Below are 24641 nucleotides of genomic sequence, written 5' to 3' on the forward strand. Positions count from 1 at the left end.
TATTTATATAAAGGGCATTATTACAGAAAAATAATAACGCCACACAGTGGACTTCTCGTGGTTATTTTGAGAAGTCCACTGTGTGGCGTTATCATTTTTCTGTAATAATGCCCTTTATATAAATATATAAATATATATATATATATATATATATATATATATATATATATATATATATATATATATATATATATATATATATATATATATATATATATATATATATATATATATGTATATATATATATATATATGTATATATATATATATATATATATATATATATATATATATATATATATATATAAATATATATATATGTATGTATGTATGTATATATATATATATATATATTTATATATGTATGTATATATATATGTATATGCACATGTATATTTATACATATATACAGACATGTATGTATACACACACATACATACACATACATGCACAAACACACACATGCACGCACATATATATACATATATACACATACATACGCACAACCATGCTCACAGTCTTTAGTTCCACAATTAACTTTATACTAATCCCTCTTCACGGATTTGCAATATTAGTTTGTTGTGTTAATCCCATTTGGTCAAATCCGTTATGTCAACCGACCAGTAGGTGTTGTTGTTGTTATTGTTGTTGTTATTGTTGTGAATGGTAGCGGTGGTGTTGAGAGTGGCGGTGGTGATGGCGGCGGAGGTGGTGGTGGCTGCGGCGGTGATGTTGCTGTTGCTTTTGTTGTTGCTTTTGTAGTTGTTGTTCTGTCGGTAAATTTAGCAACCTGTGGTTGAAACTATCGTAATTTTCATAGATCGATAATTCCCACTTCACACACACACACACATAGAGGCAAACTCACCTACGCACACACATACATGCGCGCGCACAAACACACACAGAGGCAAACCTACACACAGAGGCGCGCGCACACACACACACACACACACACACACATACACGCTCACGCATGTATGTATATATATATATATATATGCACACACCCTCACACATACACACACACATACACACTTACGCATGTACACATACACACACACACACACTCACATATTTGTTGATAAACCGGATTATTTCACCATATTCCTCATACCTCAACGTTTTGTACGGTTGATGAACGTCAGCCGAATGCATCGATGAGTTTCCAAATTTCAAACACAATTATGAAGCGCTCTACACACTCCTAACACAGGTGTGTGTGTATTGAGTACTTTGTATTTTTGCATGCAAACATAAACGAACAAATAATAACATCATATACATATATTATAATATATTATAATATATTTATATGTGCATATTTATAGCAGTATATTCTGCAATAAAGGGTTTTTTCTCCTTGTATCCAATACATTAATTATATAAATTGATTATTTGTAAAACAATTGGTTATAAATATTATAATTCGAGGAGAATTGCTGGAATTATATTTGAAAGGAGTTTGAAAGAAGATTGAAAGAATTTCGTGTGCCATTCAATAAATCTCTTTGAAGGCCGCTGGACTTACCTATTTGCAGTTTGATGTGCAAAGATTTATGAAAACGAGGCTAGCGGGAACTTCTGCCTGACAAGTGAGCCATTTTAAATATTCTTTTCCTTTTTGGGTATATTACTGGACTTATATCTCTCGCGTAAGTTACTTTAAAAGCTTCTTGGATTGATTCTTGTGTATGGTTGGTCATTTTCCAAATTTGTTATCAAGTTTTTTTGTTTTGTTTTTGTCGTTCTAGTTGTTGGAAGACATTCATAGTTAGGTAGTGCCTTTAAACTCCCTATAAATTTTTATGGCTTAGTCGAGGGACGAATGATATGAATGACAATATGTAGATAATTCATAATGGATTTACAAGTACAGAATGGTGTTGGTTGTGAGATTTTGTCACGGAGAAACTTCTCTTTGAAGACTTTGTATCAAAAACTCGTCCCGAATGACATCAGCACTCCTGAACCTTTCAATAGTGTCGAGACAGGTGAATGGAACGGACGAAGTTATCCCCAGGCTGAAGTCCTGGCCCGAATCCTTACAAAAGCCTTGACTCCAGGGCGAGGGATTAATTCTACCATTTAGAAATCAGGGTCAGTCGTTCTGGTAGGCTTCCATCTACCAAATTCCACTGATAAGGCCTTGGTCGATTGTGATCTAGTGTAACTGAACTCCAACTCACGTAGTTGCGATGCGAACTTCTTAAGCATACAGCCGTGTGATTTACTAACTATTGGCAAAAAGAGTAGCTGTGTGGAAATTTGCTCCCCAACTACGTGGTTCCGGGTTCAGTTCCACTGCAGTGTCTTATATATTTTCGGGCCAACCAAAGCCTTGGGAGTGGATTTGGTAGACGAAAACTGAAGAAAGCACGTCGTGTATATATATAAATGTGTGTGTGTGTATATATATATATATATATATATATATATATATATATATATATATATATATATATATATATATATATATATATATATATATATGTATGTATATATGTGTGTGTGTGTGTGTGTGTTTGTTTATGTGTGTATGTGTGTGTGTGTTTACCTTGTCACCACTTCACAGGCATTGCTGGCTTGTTTACGTCCACGTAACTTAGCGGTTCGGCCAAAAAAGACCGATACGATAAGGCTTAAAGAGAAATAGGTACTGGAAGTGTGGTGGGGGCAATCCGTTCGACTACAAATCCTTCAAAGCGGTGCTCCAACAAGGTTGCAGTCTAATGATTGAAACAAGTAAAAAATAAAAGATGAAAGATATAAATCCCAACGCGTAGTTTTCGTTTTAAGACGAGAAAATTTCTCTCTTCACACTTTTCTGCGTCATTTATAAACATACTACCATTAACAATATATATATTTCATGCAACGATATTCAAACCCTGCTCAGAACATTCGAACTGGTTTTTCTTCTTTAGGATCACTAACTTTAAGTATTTTAAAAATATCTCTACAGACTTCCTACAGAATTCAGAGCCAACACTGAAAGTTACGATGTTTCATATACAAATACGTTTATGTAAACAATGCGATCGATGCTTGGAAATACGCGATGGCTATTGTTTACATAGACTTATTCGTATACGAAACGTCACGACTTTCAGTGCTTGCTCTAAATTCTACAGGAAATCTGTAGAGATACACTTATAAAATGAAAAACAACGCACTGCTAACACAAAAGTAGGACACAATATAAACCTTTAATATGATTTTGTAGTAAATTATGGCTGTAAAGCGAAATCCGGTGTCCCTACCAGCAATTAAGTAAGTACCAGCTGCCACCAATGTGTTCAATATGTAAAATTGATCTATTTAATTTTGTTACACCTCTAAACTTAGTGGCTATTTAAGCAATGTGCTCGTGGATGGTTAATGAGTTGGATGTGGTACTGAAGAAGGAACAATAACAACTGAAATGTGCATGTACACCCATCACCTGTTTTTCTATTTTTTCGATTGTATTGTTTGCATAGACGTATTCGTATACAAAACGCTGCATCTTTCATCGCTGACTCTAAATTCTATAGAAAATTTATAGCGATACACTTAAAAAATGAAAACAACGCACTTCTAATACCAAGAAAGACACAGTATTGACTTGTAAAGCCTTTAATATACCTGGTAGTATATCATAGCCCAATATTCTACACGCTATCATTTATAGTTTTATTTCCTTCGAGTTCTCGCGTTAAAAATCTATTTCATACCTCTCGAACTTTCTAAAATTCATATGGCGTCAACAGCATACAATAATGATTATCTAGCAGCTTTCAATGACCGTAGTTCATATACAGACATACATACACTCGCGCGCGCAAACACACACACACACACATTCACCAAGGCTTTCTTTCAATTTCCGTCTACCAGATCCACTCATAAGGCTTTGGTCGGCCAGAGGCTATAGTAGAAGACACTTGCCCAAGGTGCCACGCAGTGGGACTGAACCCAGAACCATGTGACTGGGAAGCAAGCTTCTTATCACACAATCACGCCTTCGCCTATATAGTCAGTCTTTATGGGGAAGTCCCCCAAGTTCCTGTAATTCCCATTTTCTATCACAGCTTCTGGTTCGTGTTAATACCACTTTTCTGTTATTATTGAAGTCCCATTTTCAGCTAACATCCGAATACACTCTTTTGCCTACACAGCCATGCCTGTGTTAATTCTTCTTTTGTGTAACTATACTGTGCACACTCAAAATATGACTGATACTTTCCTGCAGATTCTACATTTATTGTCTCACAAATTTTCTTGTCCAGAAATCTTTGTTCTGTGATATAAAACACATCTTTCTCTATTCATATTTTATGCAAATTTTTCTTCTATCCTGTTCTGTTAGTCTCGCATCTGTAATAGGATTCCATTACAGTTCTGCTGTTATTTCGAGTCCATCTTCTCCTAATCTTTGCAGCAAGATATGGATAACTACCACGCCCATCCTGCTGCACTGTGGGACATTTGTCGTGTGAGAGACCTTTACTCATGGATTCGATCTCATGAACGCAGTAGTGATTATATTTACTACTGGGCATTACAATCACAAGGAGGGCCGCGGTGTTAAGCTGTCACAATCCCCGGTGTTATTATCGAGGCACCATTTCTAGGGGGGTGCCAACCAAGGCTAAAGAGACCCTCACCACTCTGTGGCTGGCCTTACCTCAAAAGGGTGACCTCTGTTGTTTTCGTTGAGGGGTTACTCATAGTCGTTCTTACAACCGTCATGGGCCGGTAATGACGTCATCGGCGGCGACCCCCACAGGCGAACTCGTCTGTTTTGGTTTACTTTCAGAACGTCATCGTCGTCGTCGTCGGAGAAATGCAATCAGGTATCTTTTACCGGTTACCTGTTTCAGTCATTAGACTGCAGCCATGCTGGGGCACTGCCTTAAAGAATCTGTAGTGGAATGAATCGACCCCAGTACTCATTTTTCTAAAGTCTGGTACTTACTCTGTTGTCTCTTTTGTCAGACCGCTAAGTCACATGGACGTAAACCCACCAACACCGGTTGTCAAGCGGTGGGTAAAGGACAAATACAAACACAAAGGCAGACAAACAGACAGACATACACACACACACACACAAAACATATATACGACGGGCTTCTTTCTGTATCCGTCTACCAAATCCATCCACAAGGCTTTGCTTGGCTCGATGCTATAATAGAAGACACTTGCCTATGGTACCACGCAGGGGGACTGAGCCCGGAACCATGTGGTTACTAAACAAACTTCTTACCACACAGTCACGCCTACGCCTATACATGCGATCTTTGTATAATTGACTCCTGCACAGCGTAATACGGCATTAAATATCTGACTAATGTATTTTTCTGTGCTGAACGCAAATCTTCCACAAATATTGAACCTGGTTATCTTTAGAAACAATGGGGAGAATAATTTTTTCGAAAGAAAAAAAAAAGAAATGGAAATATGTACTCTAATGTTCAAAGTATCATAGTAAACTGAAGGCTCTGATAATCTTCAATGATCCGATTAGTGTGGCCTCCACCCATCATTTGTTACAGTTGATAGAGAAATGTGGATTATTGTTGCTACGGACTAGAGACAAAAGTAAGAACTTTTATGTTGAACCAGGTTCAAATCCCTACAACCAGCTTGTCATAGATGAAAAGCAATTTATACGATTATAATTTTTGGGACCCTTATCCCCTTCTTTACAATTGTGGAAAGAGCCTTTTGCTGTCCCTATCCACTTATTGTTGTGAATAAGGGTTTTCAGCAATGTTTATAAAACAATTTCGTGCCAGAAAGTCAATTGGGAATGATTTGTAGCTGTGTCTGTGTGTCTCTCTGAAGTGAAGGTGCGTGGCTTAGTGGTTAGGGTATTCGGTTCACAATCTTCATATCATTATTAACATAAATAAGTATAAACGTTTTACGTGGAAAAATGGAAAAATAGGAATGGCTCATCGTCGGAAAGAAGAAAAAGTCTAGAGAGGAGGAAAATGAGGTTTGTGTGTGTATACACACGTATGTGGGAAGAATCTAATAGGGTGGTATTCTTACAGACAAGAGAAACAAAATCTTTTGACCAATGCTTCCTTGGTTAAATCAATACAATACTTTAGAAATCCATTTAAATATGAGCCATTGATTTCTGATATAAAGGTATTTAATTTTGATGGGCGGTGTATAATACATTGAAACGAATCTATTACTTCATTTTACCAACCACGGAAAGATGACAGGAAAAAAGATAAAACTCTTGGGTGTGATTTGAACTCAAAGAGCCATAATGTTTAAGTACCTTTGCCCATTGCTCTACCGCTTCTGCCAATCCAGCGTCCTGCGAGTATTATTTCAAATAAAACTGAAATATAACAGTGATAACAATTATTTCCTCCCCCACAATTTTACAACATCAATTATATTGGAAAGTTATATTAGAAAATATCATAGCGACTACCCCATCCAAACCGTTGCTCGTTAATCTTATCATAAAACTAATCTGTAACTAATAGCGATAGTTGGACTTTAAATATTAATTAATCTTGGTGGACACGTAGAGATTCTCTTCTAATTACTTGCTTGATTAAATACTCAATTAGGATCAACCGATCTAAATTAGGAGAATATCGAAAACCATAACGCACCACTATAGCCACATTACGAATTACATTTAGAAATTGCTTGTGGACGGGTTTAGCCTATTATATATGATGTATACATACAGTATACACACACACACACACACACACACACACATACACACACACACATACACACACACACACATATACATATATATATATATATATATATATATATATATATATATATATATATACATATACATATATATATGTATATATTTGTATATATTTGTATGTGTATATATATATATATATACATACATATATATGTGTATATATATATATATATATATATATATATATATATATATATATATATATATATATATATATATATATATATATACATACATATATCTGTGTGCGAGTGTGTTTGTGTGTGTGAGCATGCGTTCTTATCTCTCTCTCTCTCTATATATATATATATGTATACATGCATACATATATATATATATATATATATATATATATATATATATATATATATATATATATATATATATATATATATATATACATACACACATACATACATGTATATGTGTGTATGTGTGTATACATTCCTGTGTATGTGTCTTTGTGTTTGTTTTGTCCTCCCGCCATCGCTTGACAACCGATGTTGGTGTGTTTACGTCCCCGTAATTTAGCAGTTCGGCAAAAGTAAACCGACACAGTAAGTACTAGGCTTATGAAGAATAAGTCCTGGTGGGGAGAAGATTTCTTCGATTAAAAACCGTTTAAGGCGGTGCTCCAGCATGGCCGCAGTCAAATGACTGCAGCGAGTAGAATAATAAAAGAATACAAAGGCACTGAGGGAGAGTGGTCGGAATAGAATTCGACCAGCTCCTTCTGACGGCTACGTATGAAGATCATGTGACCGTATGAGCTATTACTGCGCCAAAAGCTAAGACTGTGTCAGTCCAGTAAATGTGCCACGTGATAGCACGAACAACTGCACGTGATGTCTGCGTATTAAGGTCACGTGACTGTCCGGACAAATACTTGCGCCAAAAGCCAAGACTGCATTAATCCTTTGAAGGTATCATGCGGTAGCGACAGTTACAGGTTGCTTGCTAAATATAGAGAAATAGATTGTTGCTTATTTGCGAGAGACAGCAAGTTAAATATATATGTATGCGGTTGTCTGTGTGTTTGTGTGTGAAAGTGTAAACTAAAATGGCATTGTATTTTGTTAATTTAATGCTTTAGTTGTTAGTAAGTTGTTCGTAAATGTATCTGTTCGATATGTTATTAGTCGTTTGTATTTTCAATAAACATATTTTCTTTTTTTAAACTGTATTTAATGTGTAGTTTTGTCAGAACAACGATAAAGAAAGAAGACTTGGAATTTTGGGTATTTGTTGCAAAATGGTTTAAATGCTCCCTTAGTAGTAGATGTCTAACAATGGAATCTCGCATTTGTTGACGATAAATTGGCAAGCTATTTCTCAAGTTAAGTTTCCTTTGCCTATGTAATCTTCGTTACATGCCGTTACATTCAATAGCGTAAGTGAATATTTTTGACCAACAGGTGAAGTAATTTTTTTCATTGAAAATATTTCCTGATTTAAATTTATCCGATGCATTTCCAAAAGCGTTAACGCAGGTTCCACAATTAGAGAGCGACGACATTTTTTTGAATATTTGTCTCATGTTCTTAGTTGAAATTTGTCATTGGTTCGTAATTTTTAAAGGATTTTGTTCTGGGTTATTTTGTGCATTATGAGTGTCTTTTTACATTACTGGGTTTTGCCCCAATAATGGAATATTTTGATGGATAATGTATATTTCTATATTTCGGTAGTTGTGTGTTGTAACATAAGGCAAAGTACTGGGTGTATCTGAAGCGTCTTTTGTGTTGTGGATTTGGAAGGGTCAGTAGAAATGTCTGGTTTTGCATACAATGCTTTAACAAACAATTACTTGCTTGTTAGAACTTTCTTAACAACCTGTATGTGAATAAAAAGTTCTAAGTTTCTTCATTGTTTTTCAATATTGGTAATTGTTAAGGCAGCGAGATGGCAGAATTGTTAGCACACCGGGCGAAATGCTTAGTGGCATTTCGTCTGTCTCTACGTTCTGAGTTCAAATTCCGCCGAGGTCGACTTTGCCTTTCATCCTTTCTGGATCGATTAAATAAGTACCAGTTACACACTGGGGTCGATATAATCGACTTAATCCGTTTGTCTGTCCTTGTTTTCCCCCTCTGTGTGTAGCCCCTTGTGGGCAATAAAGAAATAAGAATCGTTAGCATGCTGGGCAAAATGCTTGGCGGTATTTCGTCTGTCTTTACGTTCTGAGTTCAAATTCCGCCGCGGTCGACTTTGCCTTTTATCCTTTCTGGGGGTTGATAAAATAAATACCAATTGAATACTGGAGGCGATGTAAGCGACTTACCCTCTCTCCCGAAATTGCCGGCCTTGAGCCAAAATTGGAAACCATTATTAGTAATTGATTTTCTTCTCAAAATGGATGCTGTCTCTTAACAAGAATAATTTGGAGTCTTTACAGATCTCAGTATTTATAATGACTACAGCTCTTCCGTTATTTGTTTCTTTAATTACCATTTCATCATTGTTTGTGAGTTCATGAATAATTTCCCATTTCTTTCGACTGGTGTTGGATATGGATTTCGGGTGTAGTTGCTCATTATATAAGAATTCAGGTATAAAGTCATAATATTTCTCTAACCCAGGGGTCCTCAACCGGTCCTCATCTGACCCTTGGGGATCCATATAAGATTTTATTAAAATTTATGTGCATTAAATTGGTTATATTTCTGCATAACAAAATATTTTAACAATTTTTAAAATACAGTTCTTAATATTTAATAATGAAAATAGGATTATTTAAACATTGAATGGCTATGAGCATCCACCCGAGTAAAGTAGGAATCACAAAGGTACATTGGTAAAAAATGGTTGAGAACCACTACTCTAATGCTTTATCCCTTTATTTTGTTGGGTTGTCACCGTTTTTATTTCGTATTTTTGATTCGTCATTGATTTCCATCTGCCAGGACAGAAGATCGTAATACACACAAAACAAGAGGAAATTCCCGAAGGAACCTTACTCACAAAACGGTAAACAAGAAGCAGATGATCAGCTCCGGATTATGGCTGGTTCTGTCATCAATTGTTTTCGGGTTATAATCCTTGTTTCTTTGTGTCTGTCTGTTGAAATCTTCGATTCTTGGAGATATTCTGTGTCGAGGAAGAGATGGTTAGGATTCTTCTAGTGGGTTTGCTAAGTTGTCTAAATATCCTGGAATTAATTTTATTACTTTCATGTGTTTGGCGAATATAAGTTTGACTTTTTGCTATTTGCTTTTCCTGTTTGAGGGTAAGGTTTGTATATTTGTATGTTCTTTGAAGAATTTCCTGTTGCTTTGTGTATGTTACAGTCTTCGGTTCTGGCAGATAATCTGTCTTGAAGAAGTGATTCTTCAAGTGGGGATTATTAAGTTGTTTAAATATTCTGGAATCAATAGCATTATTTTCGTGTCTTTGACGATTACGAGTTTGACTTTTACTCTTTTTGGTGGTTGTTTTACTGTTTGCAAGTAAGATTTGTAGATTTTAAAACTTTTTCAAGAATGTATTATCAACACAATAATCTCGTTTTAAACCAATCGGTACTTTTTCTAAGAGATGTTAATTTTTTTCTTCTCACAGTTTTTGTTCCAAAGTTTAAGAGTATTCTCATATTTTTTGAGAAATGTGAGAAATATACATGCGACCTTTTGAACAAAAGGAATATAATTTTTCTTCTAAGTTATTAGAATAGAAATCGTATTGAGAATTTACTGTGGAATGGGGAGATAACTCAGATACTCATCTGAGAAATGTATCTGTACTTGACTGTTGATGATAAGTGTTCAGACACTCAAACACAAATATAATTTACAATATTTAATAATATTTAGAGTATTAGATATATAATATATTGAATAATATATATAGAATGAAAAGAGATAGATAGATTATCAAATCATTAGATTCATAGATATATAGGACAGATAGAGACAGACAGACAAACTGATAGATAGACAGACATATGAAAGATAAATAGATAGATAGATAAAAAAGATAGATAAATAGATAGATAGATAGATAGATAGATAGATAGATAGATAGATAGATAGATAGATAGATGGTTCAGTGGTTGGGCGAACAAGTAGACAAATAAATCCATAGATAAATTGAGAGGTAAACGGTGGATGCACATGTAGGTAGCTAACTAGATGGGTTGATAGTCAGATATATAGGTATACATATGGATGAGTGGTTAGATGAATGACTGGTAGATAAATAGACAGAGTGACAGATGGATTACTATGTATGAGCGTGAGTAGATGGGTGTGTTGGAAGGTATATGGACGTGTAGATAAGTAGGTACATTGATAAAAAAGCAGAAAGGTACTTAGATAAATAAGCAGTTAAAAAGAATAGACAGACAGAATAACTAAGAACATGGGTTGATTGGTGTACGTGTTTTCATTCCTGTTATTCTACAGGGTTATAAAAAAAAAAATGAACCGATTTCATTTTGCAATATTTTAATAAGGAAAATCAATAGAAAACTCCGGCTAAATCACAAGTATTTTAATAAGGAAAATCAATAGAAAACTCCGGCTAAATCACAAGTATTTTAATAAGGAAAATCAATAGAAAACTCCGGCTAAATCACAAGTATTTACTCCCAATCAACTTTTATTTCTCGTCTTACAAGTGTTCAATGTGGCCACCACCTGCAGCATGGACAGCATCAATGCGATAAGAGAATTCTTCCCAGACGCGTATCAGAGTATCACGGTCCAACTGAGTTGATCGCTGTTGTGTGATTTTTTCTTGTGGGGATATGTAAAAGATCGCGTTTATGTCCCACCGCTACCCACTCACCTCGATGACCTTAACCATCGAATAACAACAGCGATCAACTCAGTGGATCGGGATATGCTGATACGCGTCTGGGAGGAATTCTCTTAACGCATTGATGTTGCCCATGCTGCAGGTTGTGGCCACATTGAACACTTGTAAGACAGGAAATAAAAGTTGATTGTGAGTAAATACGTGTGACTTAGCTGGAGTTTTCTATTGCTTTGCCTTGTTAAAATATTGCGTAATGAAATCGGTTCATTTTTTTTTTAATAACCCTGTATATCTATTATTGTTGATTAGTAAAATCAGCATATTAATTCATAAGTGTTGTGTACGAAGACAGTTTCCTCGTGAAGGGATATTTGTCATGGAAGTTCATAAATTTTAACCCCTTAATAAAGAAGAATATGATCAGCAACAAGATGTGTCATGAATTAGTTTCGTATGAATTAATATATTTCCTTATCCTTTACATAGACAAAAATTTATGTTTTTATCCATTTGTAGAGTTTCCCTTGATTATCGTCAGTTATTCATTTTGAAAGCTACTCAGTTATCAATGCGTCGAATTGTTAAAGCGGTGAGCTGGCAGAGTCGTTAGCAAGCCGGACAAAGTGTTTAGCGGCATTTAGCACGTCGTTACATTCTGAGTTCAAATGACGCCGAGGTCGACTTTGCTTTTAGGAGTCAATAAAGTAAGTACCAGTCATGTACTGCAGTCGGTGTAATCGACTTACCCCCTCTACTGAATTTACTGGCCTCGTGCCAAAATTTGAAATCAACTCTTAGAATATGACACACACACACATAGTTTTTTTAAACATTGCCCGTCTACAATAGTTGTTATCTCTGGACGAATACTGCAGTAAATTTGCCTTTAAACGATGTATTTACATTAAGTATGAAACATAGATGACTTCTGTTTCAGTGAAACTTCGAAGCTGCTCTTATCTTAACTTCAAGTTATTGGGCACGTTAACGTTGTTTTGCTTGGGTTTTTAAGTGGAAACTATTTCTTACCAAGTCTAAGTTATTTCTCATCGGTTCAGCCTGGAAGAAGGAATGAACCCATAACCTGTAAAGGCCCTCTGTGACCGGTGAGACGGACACGGCTGATGTTCTTGAACAGCTGCTAGTAGACGGCTGCAGTAAAAAGATGGATTGTGGGGTGGAATTGCAGGGGAAAATCTTGGGAGTGTTGTACCCAACATGGTTGATAAGAAGACAGATGAATGAATTGGAAGGACTCAAGTGGAGATATGCTGGTTCTGAGAGGTAGAGGTAATTCTAGTTAAGGGTAGGAGCGGCAGAGGGAAGATCCAGAATGTCTGTGTGTTGGTGAGTAACCGGGCGGGGTGGTCATTTGGGAGATTCGTTCTGAGAAGCTTCTACGCGTAACATCATCCCAAAAGTGGGAACAGTACACTGTTGTGTGTCTGATCCAAGCTTTCCTGCTGAAGAGGTTAAAATGTATCGTGATCCTGAAGAGGAAGATCTGTTGTTTTTGGTTGGGAGTTGTGGAGCATTACTTAATTATTACTTTCTCGACGTCCTCTCTTCCTCTTCTCACAACTTAATGTTTACACACACACACACACACACACACACTCACACACACACACACACACACACACACACACACACACACACACACACACACACACACACACACACACACACACACACACACACACACACACATATATCTGAAGGGTCTGCGAAACTTGAAGTAGCAGAGAACCGAATCAGCCTATTTTAAATAATACATAATAATACATGTAACTCATACTAAATGTATTGAGTGCTCTTTTCTTTCGTTTGTCCACTCACTCGTATGTATATTATATTAAAAATGAACGCCAATCTTGCTTGCTTGCAATGTTACTCAGCCGAACTGGCGCATAATGGGAATATACTATGAATTAAGGTTCCCTTGAAATGTGAATACAAACGGAATGAAACTTGTTTCGAGTAAATCGGATAACTGGTTCTTGAGATATTGGCGGTTCTGGGGGAATGAGTGAATGGAGATTTGAAAAATGTAAGTTGTTTTATTTTTCTTTAAACAGACCAATATTTTAATTTTTTTAAAAATTATTTTTAAGTGAATAGAGTTACAAATTTTTTTGGCATATCTTTAAGTGAAAATGACTTTAAAAATACCGTAGATATTTTGTAAAAGATCCGTTTGTAACCTCGGTGTGAAATAAATTTTTCCATAGGGTTTTTTCGAGTGCATTCAACATATCTCACCGCCAAAGATTTGGCTGCTTTTTCTAGCACGACCTGCTACCACGTAACATCTATTTGCGATAAAGGACCCAAAATAGCTGTTACGTGGTAGCAGGGCGTGCAAGAAATAACAGCCAAATCTTTCCTTTTCTGGGGGAAAGGAGCCGTTTACGCGTGATTTCGATGTCACATTCGTTGAAAACATACGAAATAACATGGAAAAGAAAAAAAAACCACGAAACAAAATTCTGTTGGTAGGAAACTCAGAGTTTCACGGGAAGCTTCAAGGTCTCCACCACCCCTCCTCCTTTCTTTTCCGGAAGAAAGTGGCTTGCGGTGGGTTTAGAGGTGAGATACGCTGAATAAATTCGATTTCACACCGAAGTACGAACGGGTCCTTTACGAAATATTTACCCAAGATCGGGACAGGCATGCGAATACGAGGACCGATGAGAATGATAGAGCAAGGGCTGAGCATCTGGCGGAACAGAGGGAAAGAGACAGAAGCAGGAGAGATCAGGAATTGGACCCTCGGGGAGCTGAGCGTCTGCCGAAACAGAGGGAAAGAGACAAAAGCAGGAGACGTCATGAAGTTTCGCGTTTAATCGGATCACGGGTTACCGAGATACGCGGTTTTTTCGGGTGCCTTTATAAATAGCCAAACTGGCGTATAATGGAGAACATGCTTCGAAAGTGAGATACCATTCAAATATGAATACACACGGAAAAACAAAGGTTTCACGTAAATCGGGTCGCGGATTCCCGAGATACGCAATTTTTTCGGGTACCTTGAACTATTGGTGACTCAACGGGTCACGGGTAGTCTCTCTCTCTCTCTCTCTCTCTCTCTCTCTCTATATATATATATATATATATATATATATATATGTATGTATGTATGTATGTATGCGTGCGCGTGTTTGTGTTTGTGTGTGTGTATGTGTGTGTGTGTGTGTGTGTGTGTGTGTGTGTGTGTGTGTGTGTGTGTGTGTTGTCCTTCACCACCGCTTGATAGTTGGTGTTGGTGTGTTTTACGTCTCCATAACTTAGCGGTTCAGCATAAAAGTGTGAGAAAATAAGTATCAGGCTTACCAAAAAAAAAAAATGTACTGAGCGACCTAAGAGTTCTTTAAAGCGGTGCCCCAGCATGGTCGCAGTCTAACAACTGAAACAAGTAACAGGGTGATAGATAAAAGATACACGTAACCCTTCAAGCTGAAAGGAAATGGTTGAACTGATGAAGAATCTCACTCCTTGATCATGGGGCACAACTTTAAATGCAAATGTCTTCTTAGACTGAATTTATTAATTGCAGCAAGATGAGTCTCAATATAGGCGCAGGCGTGGCTGTGTGGTAAGAAGCTTGCTTCACAACCACATGGTTCCGGGTTCAGTCCCACTGCATGCTACCTTGGGCAATGTCTTCCAATATATATATATATATATATATATATATATTCCGCCGGGCGGAATTCTTAGTAGTCTTTATGTTCTGAGTTCAAATTCCACCGAGGTCGACTTTGCCTTTCATCCTTTCGGAGTCGATAAATTAAGTACCAGTTGCATACTGAGGTAGATCTAATCGACTGGCCCCCTCCCCCAAAATTTTGGGCCTTGTGCCTGGAGTAGAAAAGAATATATATATATATGTGTGTGTGTGTGTGTGTTTGTCTCTACCACCACTTTCCAGCCAGTGGTAGTATGTTTACGTCCCCGTAACTTAGCGGTTCGGCAAAAGAACCGATAAAATAGGTACCAGACTTCAAATAAAAAAAGAGTACTGGAGTCGATTCATTCGACTAAAAACTTTTCAAGGCGGTGCCCCAGCATGGCCGCAGTCTAATGCTTGAGACAGTGTAAAAAGCAAGAAAAACGAAAATCTGTGAATCAATAAAACTATTGTCTCCTAAGTTTGTTATTTTATCTCTTAAGTTGTCCTAAAACCGAGGTGGTCATGGCTGGATCAATAGATCGTAATCCAATGATCAATAATCTTTCCAAGCATAATTCCTGATAGATTCTTCACGCAAGTGTTTTCAAAATTGTTTCTGATTTAAGCACAAGGCCAGAAATTTTGAAGTGAGGCGGGTGAGTCGATTACATCGCTCCTAGTACTTGGCTGGTACCATATTTTATCGATCCAGAAAGGATGAATGACCAAGTCGACTTCGGCGCAATTTGAACTCAGGACCTGAAAACGGGCGGAATGGCTCTAAGCATTTTGTTAATAATCTTTTCTACTATAAGCACAAGACCTGAGATTTTGAGGGAAGGGTGCTACACGATTACATCGATCCCGGTTCTCAACTGGTACCTTCCCTTGCCGAACCGCTAAGTTATAGGGACTTAAATACACCAAGAAATGTTGGTGGCGGAGCAAACACAAACACCCGCACGCGCGCGCTCACACACACATGACGGGCTTCTTTCAGGTTTCATCTACCAGATCCACTTACAAAGCTTTGGTCTATAGTAGGAAACATCTAAGCCCGGGACCACGTGGTCGAGAAGCGAGCTTCTTACAACACAGACACGCCCACTTCTGTTACTGAAAAAAGAAAAAAAAAAAAAAAGAAAGCCCTCAGCAAGATTGGTAATTTCGAGTTGATTAAAACTATAATTAGTCATTAATTTTATCTGGCTGTATATAGGCGGAGGCATGGCTGTGAGGTTAAGAAGCATGCTTTGCAACCAGGCAGTTTTGGATCCAGTTCCACTCTTCGCGACACATTGGGCAAGTGTTTTGTGCATTGTGAGTGGATTTGGTGGGCAGAATCTATGTAGAAATTCCATTCGCATATATATATATATATATATATATATATATATATATATATAGGCAAATCGAAAATTAAAAATAACAAAACAACAAAAGTCAAAACAACGTAAACATTGATGGTATTAGCTTCATGCTCAGTATAAGATAAAAAAAAAAACTATAAAACCCCAACAAAATACAAAGAGTGGGTGTATAACGTTTCGTGCAAGTTTCTTCGTCAGAAAGTGGACAGAGGAAAAGTCCGGAGAGAAAGAAAAAAGTCCAAGAAAAGCATGTATATGGTTACATAGCTGAAAGTGACCGGAAGTGGAGAGATATAGGGAAAGTGGGGTTTTTTTAGGTAGGAGAGTGCAAAAATGGTCAGTGTGTGTGTGTGTGTGTGTGTGTGTGTGTGTGCGTGAGTGTGTGTATCTTTGTGTTTATGTCCCCTTAATGTAGCAGTTCGGCAAAAGACACCGATAAAATAAGTACTAGACTTTAAAAATGTCCTGGGGTTTATTTGTTCGATTAAAACCCTGGGTTCTCCAGCATGGTCGCAATCAAATGACTGAAACAAGTAAAAGAGTATGTATGTATGTATGTATGTATGTATCTATTTGTAGCTATTTATTTCTCTCTCTCTCTCTCTCTCTCTCTCTCTCTCTCTCTCTCTCTCTCTATATATATATATATATATATATATATATATATATATGTATCTATCTATAGGCGCAGGCGTGGCTGTGTGGTAAGAAGCTTGCTTCACAACTACATGGTTCCGGGTTCAGTCCCACTGCATGCTACCTTGGGCAATGTCTTCCAATATATCCTCAGCCGACCATAGCCTTGTGGGTGGATTTAGTACACGGAAACTGAAAGAAGCCAGCTGCATGTGTGTGTGTGTGTATATATATATATATATATATATCTCAATCTGAATATATATCTGTCTGTCTGTCTGTCTGTCTGTCTATATGATTGTATTGTACGTATGCTTGTGTCTGTCTCCCGACAGCTTCATAACCGATAGAATAAATACCACACCAAAAAAAAAAAAAAAAAATTTAGTACTGGGTTTGACTTGTTCGTTTGAAGCCCTTCAAGGCGGTGCTCCAGCATGGACGGAGTCCAGCCGCTAAAACTAGTAAAAGATAACTGATTAATCAAAAGGCGGCAAACATGATCAACGTTATCGATAAAATAAAGACTCAAAAACGCCAGTCAGGTACAAGAGTGGAGGTCATCGACTGACCGCCTTCCCTCAAAATTACTCGCCTTGTGCCATAAAAAATATTTATTCGCTAAATATAATAATAATAATAATAACAATAATTATAATAATAATTTCAGATTTTGGCTCAAGGATAGCAGTTTCAGGGAAGGGGCTAAGTCGATTACATCGACCCCAGTGCGTAATTGGTACTTAATTTATCAACTCCGAAAGGATGAAAGGCAAATTCGACCTCGGCGGAATTTGAACTCAGAGTGTAGCGGCAGCCGAACTGCCGGTATGTCTGTCGCCCGACATGCTAACGATTAGGCCAGCTCGCTGCCTTACGATTCTGCCAGCTCGCCAATAATAATATTAATAATAATAATAATAATAATAATGATGATGATGATGATGACAATAATAAAACTTCCTACTAAAAGCATAAAGCCAGAAATTTGGTGGGAAGGGGATAGTCGATTACATCGACCCCAATGCATAACTGGTACTTAATTTATCGATTCCGAAAGGATGAAAGGCAAATTTGACCTCGGCGGAATTTGAACTCAGAATGTAGCGGCAGACGAAATACCGTTAAGCATTTCGTCCGGGCTGCTAACGATTCTACCAGCTCCCCGCTTTGCCACTAAATATAATAACCCTTTCTACTAAAGGCACAAGGCCTGAAATTTGGGAGAGGGGATTAGTCGATTACATCGACCCCAGTACGCAGCTGGTACTTAATTTATCGACCCCGAAAGGATGAAAGGCAAAGTCGACGTCGGCGGGATTTGAACTCAGAACGTAACGTATAATAACGAAAGGTAATTTAATGATGCAGACCCTTATCTGACTCCCTCCTTCTATGCCTTCACCTCGCATCATCTCATCGATTACATTTCACTGAATCTGAATATTTTCCAATTAGGCTCTTGTTCATACAATGTTATGCATCGACATAATTTCATTGAATTAAGCTCTAAATCAGATTATCTCTTGGCTGTGGATTATATATTAAAGTACCATTTTATATATATTTGTTCTATTTGTTTATTATTTGCTTTAACAACAGATGATTACCGCCCGTTTTTTTTAATATTATCCTGCTGTATTGTTTTTTTTTCTTTGTTCTTTTTCCAGTTTACCTGTACAGTGATATTTCGTCTCTCAGTGACATCTAACCCTAACATGTCTGAAAAGGAAGCGCTGAAAGAGCAGTGGGAATACTTCACGTGAAAACCTTATTCCCTAACGAAAAAAAAAAAAAAAAAAGAAAATCAAAGAAACAGAAAAAAAAAGAAAACGAAAACAGATTGTCCATCTTTGGTTACACAAGGATTATATATATATATTTATATATATAAGAAACAACGGTACGAAAACATTCAAAGTGGAGCTGAATCTCGACTTCATATAATTTGTAAAAGAAAATAATTTCTAGTGAGAAACCATCAATTAAAAAAAAGTGAAAAAAAAGAAGAAAAAAGCGATTATTTATTGAAAGAAAAACACGAAAATGCGGGGACCAATTAATCCAATGCGGACTGCGGTTACCCCGGTTCATTTACGACCGGGGGCCCCGCATTTAGGTATGCATGGAGGCATGCCCCAACCAGGAATTAATGTTATTGGTGGAAGTTTCGCTGTACCTCTCGGCTATACTCCCAACCATTCACCTATCAGGAGGCCCCGTTCGATGTTTAAAAGTGATTATTGTTCAACTCGAAAATTTCTCTTCTTCTTCATTTGTCTTGTCGTCGACTGTATTGATATCGGTGCTAACTGGTGGATTTACCAAGTGGTTAGAGACCATAAGGTCGGTCTGGTCTTCGGAAGTTTCAGTGAAAATATCGTCTTGTCTTTTTATGCCTTCTCCATCATTGGGACGATTCTATCCATTCTGGAAAGTCTGAATCTGCTATCGTTTGCTTGTAAGTGGTATTTCATTAATCCAGATATAGCCCTTGCTATATCTCTTTGGTTCGAAGACATCCCACAGCTGGGACTGAACGTGTCTCTAGTTTATTGCAGAGAACGACCAGTAACACGCGCACAGTTTACAAGAGCAGTCTGTGGAATTATTGTCGTCATCTTCAAGCTCCTTGTCGTTTTGTCCCGCCATTGTGCCTGTTGTGGGAAAAAATTCTTGAAGTACTCACACACAGACATAAACGAGAGGTGTGCTTGGCGTAGCCGTTTACTATCCAGTATCGTTCTTGTTGGCTTCGCCTTGGCTTTAGCGGAAGCATCCTATGTATTTAAGTACACGAGATACAACGAAGACAACTTCAGAGAAACACCGCTGAATATTCCAAAACCAATCGTTGACGGGAGATGGGACGCCAATCGATATTTCTCCGATGTAAGTGTATATTTTAGTCCACCCCCTTTCCACCCTCACATCAAAATGGCAACCCAACCGCACAGTGAATGGATTCGGATAGGCACCGTATATGAATTTATGGGCTCCAAAAGTATTAACTTTGATTACTCCTTTACTGATGCCGGCCCCAATGGTGAACCTGCAATTCTGGCTTTTAAACAGGGTTTTCGTTCAGAATGTTACATTGTTGAACCGTATACAATGAATTTTAATTGGTCAGATATGTGTCTAGAAAGGGTTAACGAGACTATACACAGCGTCCATTTCGTATTCAAGTATCATATGGATGCCTTTACAACCATGGGACAAATATATTACAATTATGCTTTTTGTCAATCTCCTCGATTTGGGGCAAGCAAGACAAAATCTTCGAGACAGTTTAGAATACGACCGTTTTACTTTCAGACCCAAACAAGGAGTAAATGGTCGTCCTTTTTAGCATCACGCAAATCACGTGTCCCTAAATGGATCTTTTATGACAGATACATACACATGATGCAAGATGTGAACGATATTTGGCGCACAGGATACCTCAACTGCCCTCCGACCGGAACAACTGCTCCAGTGTTAGATAATTCAATAAGGCTAAACTGTACAGAGATCTTATAAAGTTTATCAACAAGGACAACCTCAGTAAAAACAGCGACTACAACTACCGAAAGAAGCAAAACGAAAGATCATTTACACACATATATATATATATATATATATATGTATATATATATATATATATATATATATATATATATATATATATATATATATATATATATATATATATATATATATATATAATATGGTTATGAGGAAAAGAGGACTGCATTTGATATTCATTGGATTAATCTTGATATTCATTGGATTAATCAGAAATAAAATGGTGCTGTTTAAAAACGAATCGAAATATAAAAGAGTTACTCGCAACTTGAGGTTATTGAAGTGATTGCCTTGGAAGGAATAATATTTATGTCATGGCAATTGAAGTTGAAAACCAGTTCCAGATACATCATCATCATGGTTAAAATCAAGCCAATTTATGTTATATGCCAGTATATATATATATATATATATATATATATATATATATATATATATATATATATGTATGTATGTATGTATATATATGTATGTATATATGTATAAGTGAGACAGCTGATGCCATAGTTAAATTAAAAAAAAACGATGTATGATCACTGTTAGCACCGACTACAATATCGATGAAAATCGATATTTATTGAAAGTTGAGTCGCGGTCTTTTGAATCGCTTCGATTGTACTTTGAAAGCTTAATATTTTTGCAATATATATATAAATATATATGTATATATATATATATATATATATATATATATATATATATATATATATATATATATATATATATATATATATATATATATATATATATATATGTATATATATATATATATATATATATATATATATACACACACACCAAACACACACATGTTGTATATTTGTGTATTGGAGTATCTTTTATTCTCACTGAACAGAGTGAAAATCGATTACAATTGATCGATTGTGGAACCGATCAATGTCTGTACAGGCTGGCTCAAGTTACACGATTAGCGTCAACAAATTCCTGAACAAAGGATCACAATTATTTTCTGGTGGAATAATCTGTCAAATTTCATCTTTCTTGTACGTTTTTGTCTCCTTTAAACTGTTCACTATCCATTTTTATCGGTTCCATATAAGTTTTTGATAACAACTTACACGGTAAAAATTTCATTTTTATGTTTTATATCTACTTGTTAATTTAAGAACGAAATTCAACTCAGACATGACACCCAGGTTTGTGATAAATGGAGAAATTTCTTATATTCTTCACACCCGGGTTGAACAATTTTTCATTGGTATTTTCTTAATTTAACCAAAATAAATAAAAAAATCTTGGAGTTGTACCTGTTTAAGAAGTGACTTGAATTGAGACTGTGTTTGTTGAAATCTAAGCAACTACACCACAGAATAGCCATTTAATAACACATAAAACTGGTGAATTCATTTCACATTTAGGTTCATAAACTGTTAAGATTTTCGTCGCACAACTGCGATATGATCGGAAATAGTTATAATAACATCGTGCCAGTGTTGGATGTCGAAAATGTCGAGCCTCATGAAATAGATTTAAATTTGAATCGAATTTAACAAATTTGTGTGATATTCAATAGCTTTTCCACGGTGTAATTGCAAAAAAAAAGAAGAAAAAGAAAAAGAAGAGACCCATAAAAATCCCCCTTTTTCCTTTTTAATGTCTAAGAAGCAACTTTATTAATTAAATTTTTTTTTCATGCAATTTTTGTCACAGAAATGTTTTTCAAAATGGAACCAGTCGGCGAGGTGTGACACGAAAGATATTTCATTACACAACATAATGAGCGAAGTAAAATATACGTCCATCCAACACTTTCGATATTGATTCAGCGTCTGTTTTTGCTTGGTTGTTTTCAAAAAAGGAAAAAAAAAAAAAAATCCATAAAAATCATTTTATTCTTGTTTGTGCTTATTCCATTTTTTCTTTCTGTTTTACATGTTTTTAATGTTCTTGATGTGTCACGTTCAATAGTTCTGTGACAAATATATTTTATACAAGGACATTATACAATATAATGAACGGGACACAGTTTATTTGTAATTTACAATACACTTGTTCCAGTCATAGTAACCTACATTTATATTTTGTCCTTGTATATATGTATGTATTCATATTCGAGCTTATTGTTCCCTTATAGTATGGCCAGATGTTTCAACTCTCGTTTCTACGGAGAAGACTCTGTGTGTGTGTGTATGTGTGTGTGTGAGAGAGAGAGAGAGTGTATTTAAACATTTATGTATTTTTCTATGTATCTAATCAAAAATTAATTATTTCCGACTCTGTTTCAGCAACTTCTCGTCTGCGATGAAATGTTATTGATCTTGATCAATTCCAATCACCTACGTTGCTCTTCATCTATTTACAATGACCTTTCTTGAATTTGGTGCACTCGATTCAATTAATTATATGAACTTTTCTCTTCTGCTTGATCCAAATTAAAACATCATAATCGTGATCATTGTCTCATGTGTTCCGCCATATCTCATACGGCCCCTTATGTCTCATGCAGCCCGCTATGCCTCATGCCGCCCGCTATGTCTCATCCGGCCCTACATGTTTCATGTGTCCCATCATATCTCAATCGGCCCGCTATGTCTCATCCGGCCCGCCATGTCCCATGCGGTGCCATGTTCCATGCGGCGCCATGTCCCATGCGATGCCATGTCCCATGCGGCGCCATGTCCCATGCGGCGCCATGTCCCATGCGGCGCCATGTCCCATGCGGCGCCATGTCCCATGCGGGGCCATGTCCCATGCGTCGCCGTGTCCCATGCGTCGCCATGTCCCATGTGTCGCCGTGTCCCATGCGGCGCCATGTCCCATGCGACGCCATGTCCCATGCGACGCCGTGTCCCATGCGGGGCCATGTCCCATGCGGCGCCGTGTCCCATGCGTCGCCGTGTCCCATGCGGCGCCATGTCCCATGCGACGCCGTGTCCCATGCGTCGCCGTGTCCCATGCGTCGCCGTGTCCCATGCGTCGCCATGTCCCATGTGTCGCCGTGTCCCATGCGGCGCCATGTCCCATGCGGCGCCATGTCCCATGCGGCGCCATGTCCCATGCGGGGCCATGTCCCATGCGTCGCCGTGTCCCATGCGTCGCCATGTCCCATGTGTCGCCGTGTCCCATGCGACGCCATGTCCCATGCGACGCCATGTCCCATGCGGCGCCATGTCCCATGCGACGCCGTGTCCCATGCGTCGCCGTGTCCCATGCGACGCCGTGTCCCATGCGGTGCCATGTCCCATGCGGCTCCATGTCCCATGCGTCGCCGTGTCCCATGCGTCGCCATGTCCCATGCGTCCCGCTATGTCTCATCAGGCCCGCCATGTCTCATGAGGCTCCCCCCCCATGTCTCATGCGGCCCTCCATGTCTCATACGGCCCGCTTCTCGAGGAAGCTTGCTTATGCCTGCCATAGATAGATACCTCAAGAACGAGACTATAATGACCCCTGCTTCTGCTAGATCGTTGTTTTTTTTTATTATTGTAAGTTTTATTTTATATGATTTATTTTTCTATTTCCAATCCACACGTTGTGTATATATTGGCTTTAAATTTTTGCACATGGTCAGAAATTCCGGGGTGGGGGCGGTGAGTTTGTAAATCGATTACATCGACCCCAGTGTTCAACTGGTACTCATTTTATCGACCCCCAAATGATGAATGGCAAACTCGACCCGGCGGCGTTTGAACACAGGACATCAAGTCGACTTTGCCTTTCATCCTTTCGGGGGTCGATAAAATAAGTCCTTGCTGAACACATTTTAGGCCTCTTCTGTTTATAATAGAAAGATCTGTTAGTATTATCGTCATCATCTTCATTGTTACGATATGATAGAATATAAGGAGACGATCTACTTCATAAAACGACACACTCCGACACATTAAGTGGTGTCTATGCTATACAATAAAATACGTATGTTGTACAATGTGGTTCA

At 37.5% G+C, this 24641-nt stretch overlaps 1 protein-coding gene across 2 annotated transcripts in view; it reads left to right on the top strand.

Annotated features, from left to right (window-relative positions):
* Positions 1-989: 989 nt before the first annotated feature.
* LOC106878068 (uncharacterized) overlaps positions 990-24641 on the top strand; it is a 24363-nt gene continuing 711 nt past the window's right edge. Inside the window, exons 1-2 of one of the 2 annotated variants that reach the window (XM_089347507.1) lie at positions 990-1655; positions 18847-24641. The exon at positions 18847-24641 is cut by the window's right edge and continues 711 nt beyond it. In XM_089347507.1, the coding sequence (XP_089203633.1) occupies positions 19223-20698 (1476 nt within the window). In that variant the 5' untranslated portion in view covers positions 990-1655; positions 18847-19222 and the 3' untranslated portion in view covers positions 20699-24641. The remainder of the gene's footprint in view (positions 1656-18846) is intronic. The other variant, XM_089347505.1, reaches the window with a different exon arrangement.

Source organism: Octopus bimaculoides, chromosome 1 (assembly GCF_046866305.1).
Source record: "Octopus bimaculoides isolate indiv1 chromosome 1, ASM4686630v1, whole genome shotgun sequence".
NCBI lineage: Eukaryota > Metazoa > Mollusca > Cephalopoda > Octopoda > Octopodidae > Octopus > Octopus bimaculoides.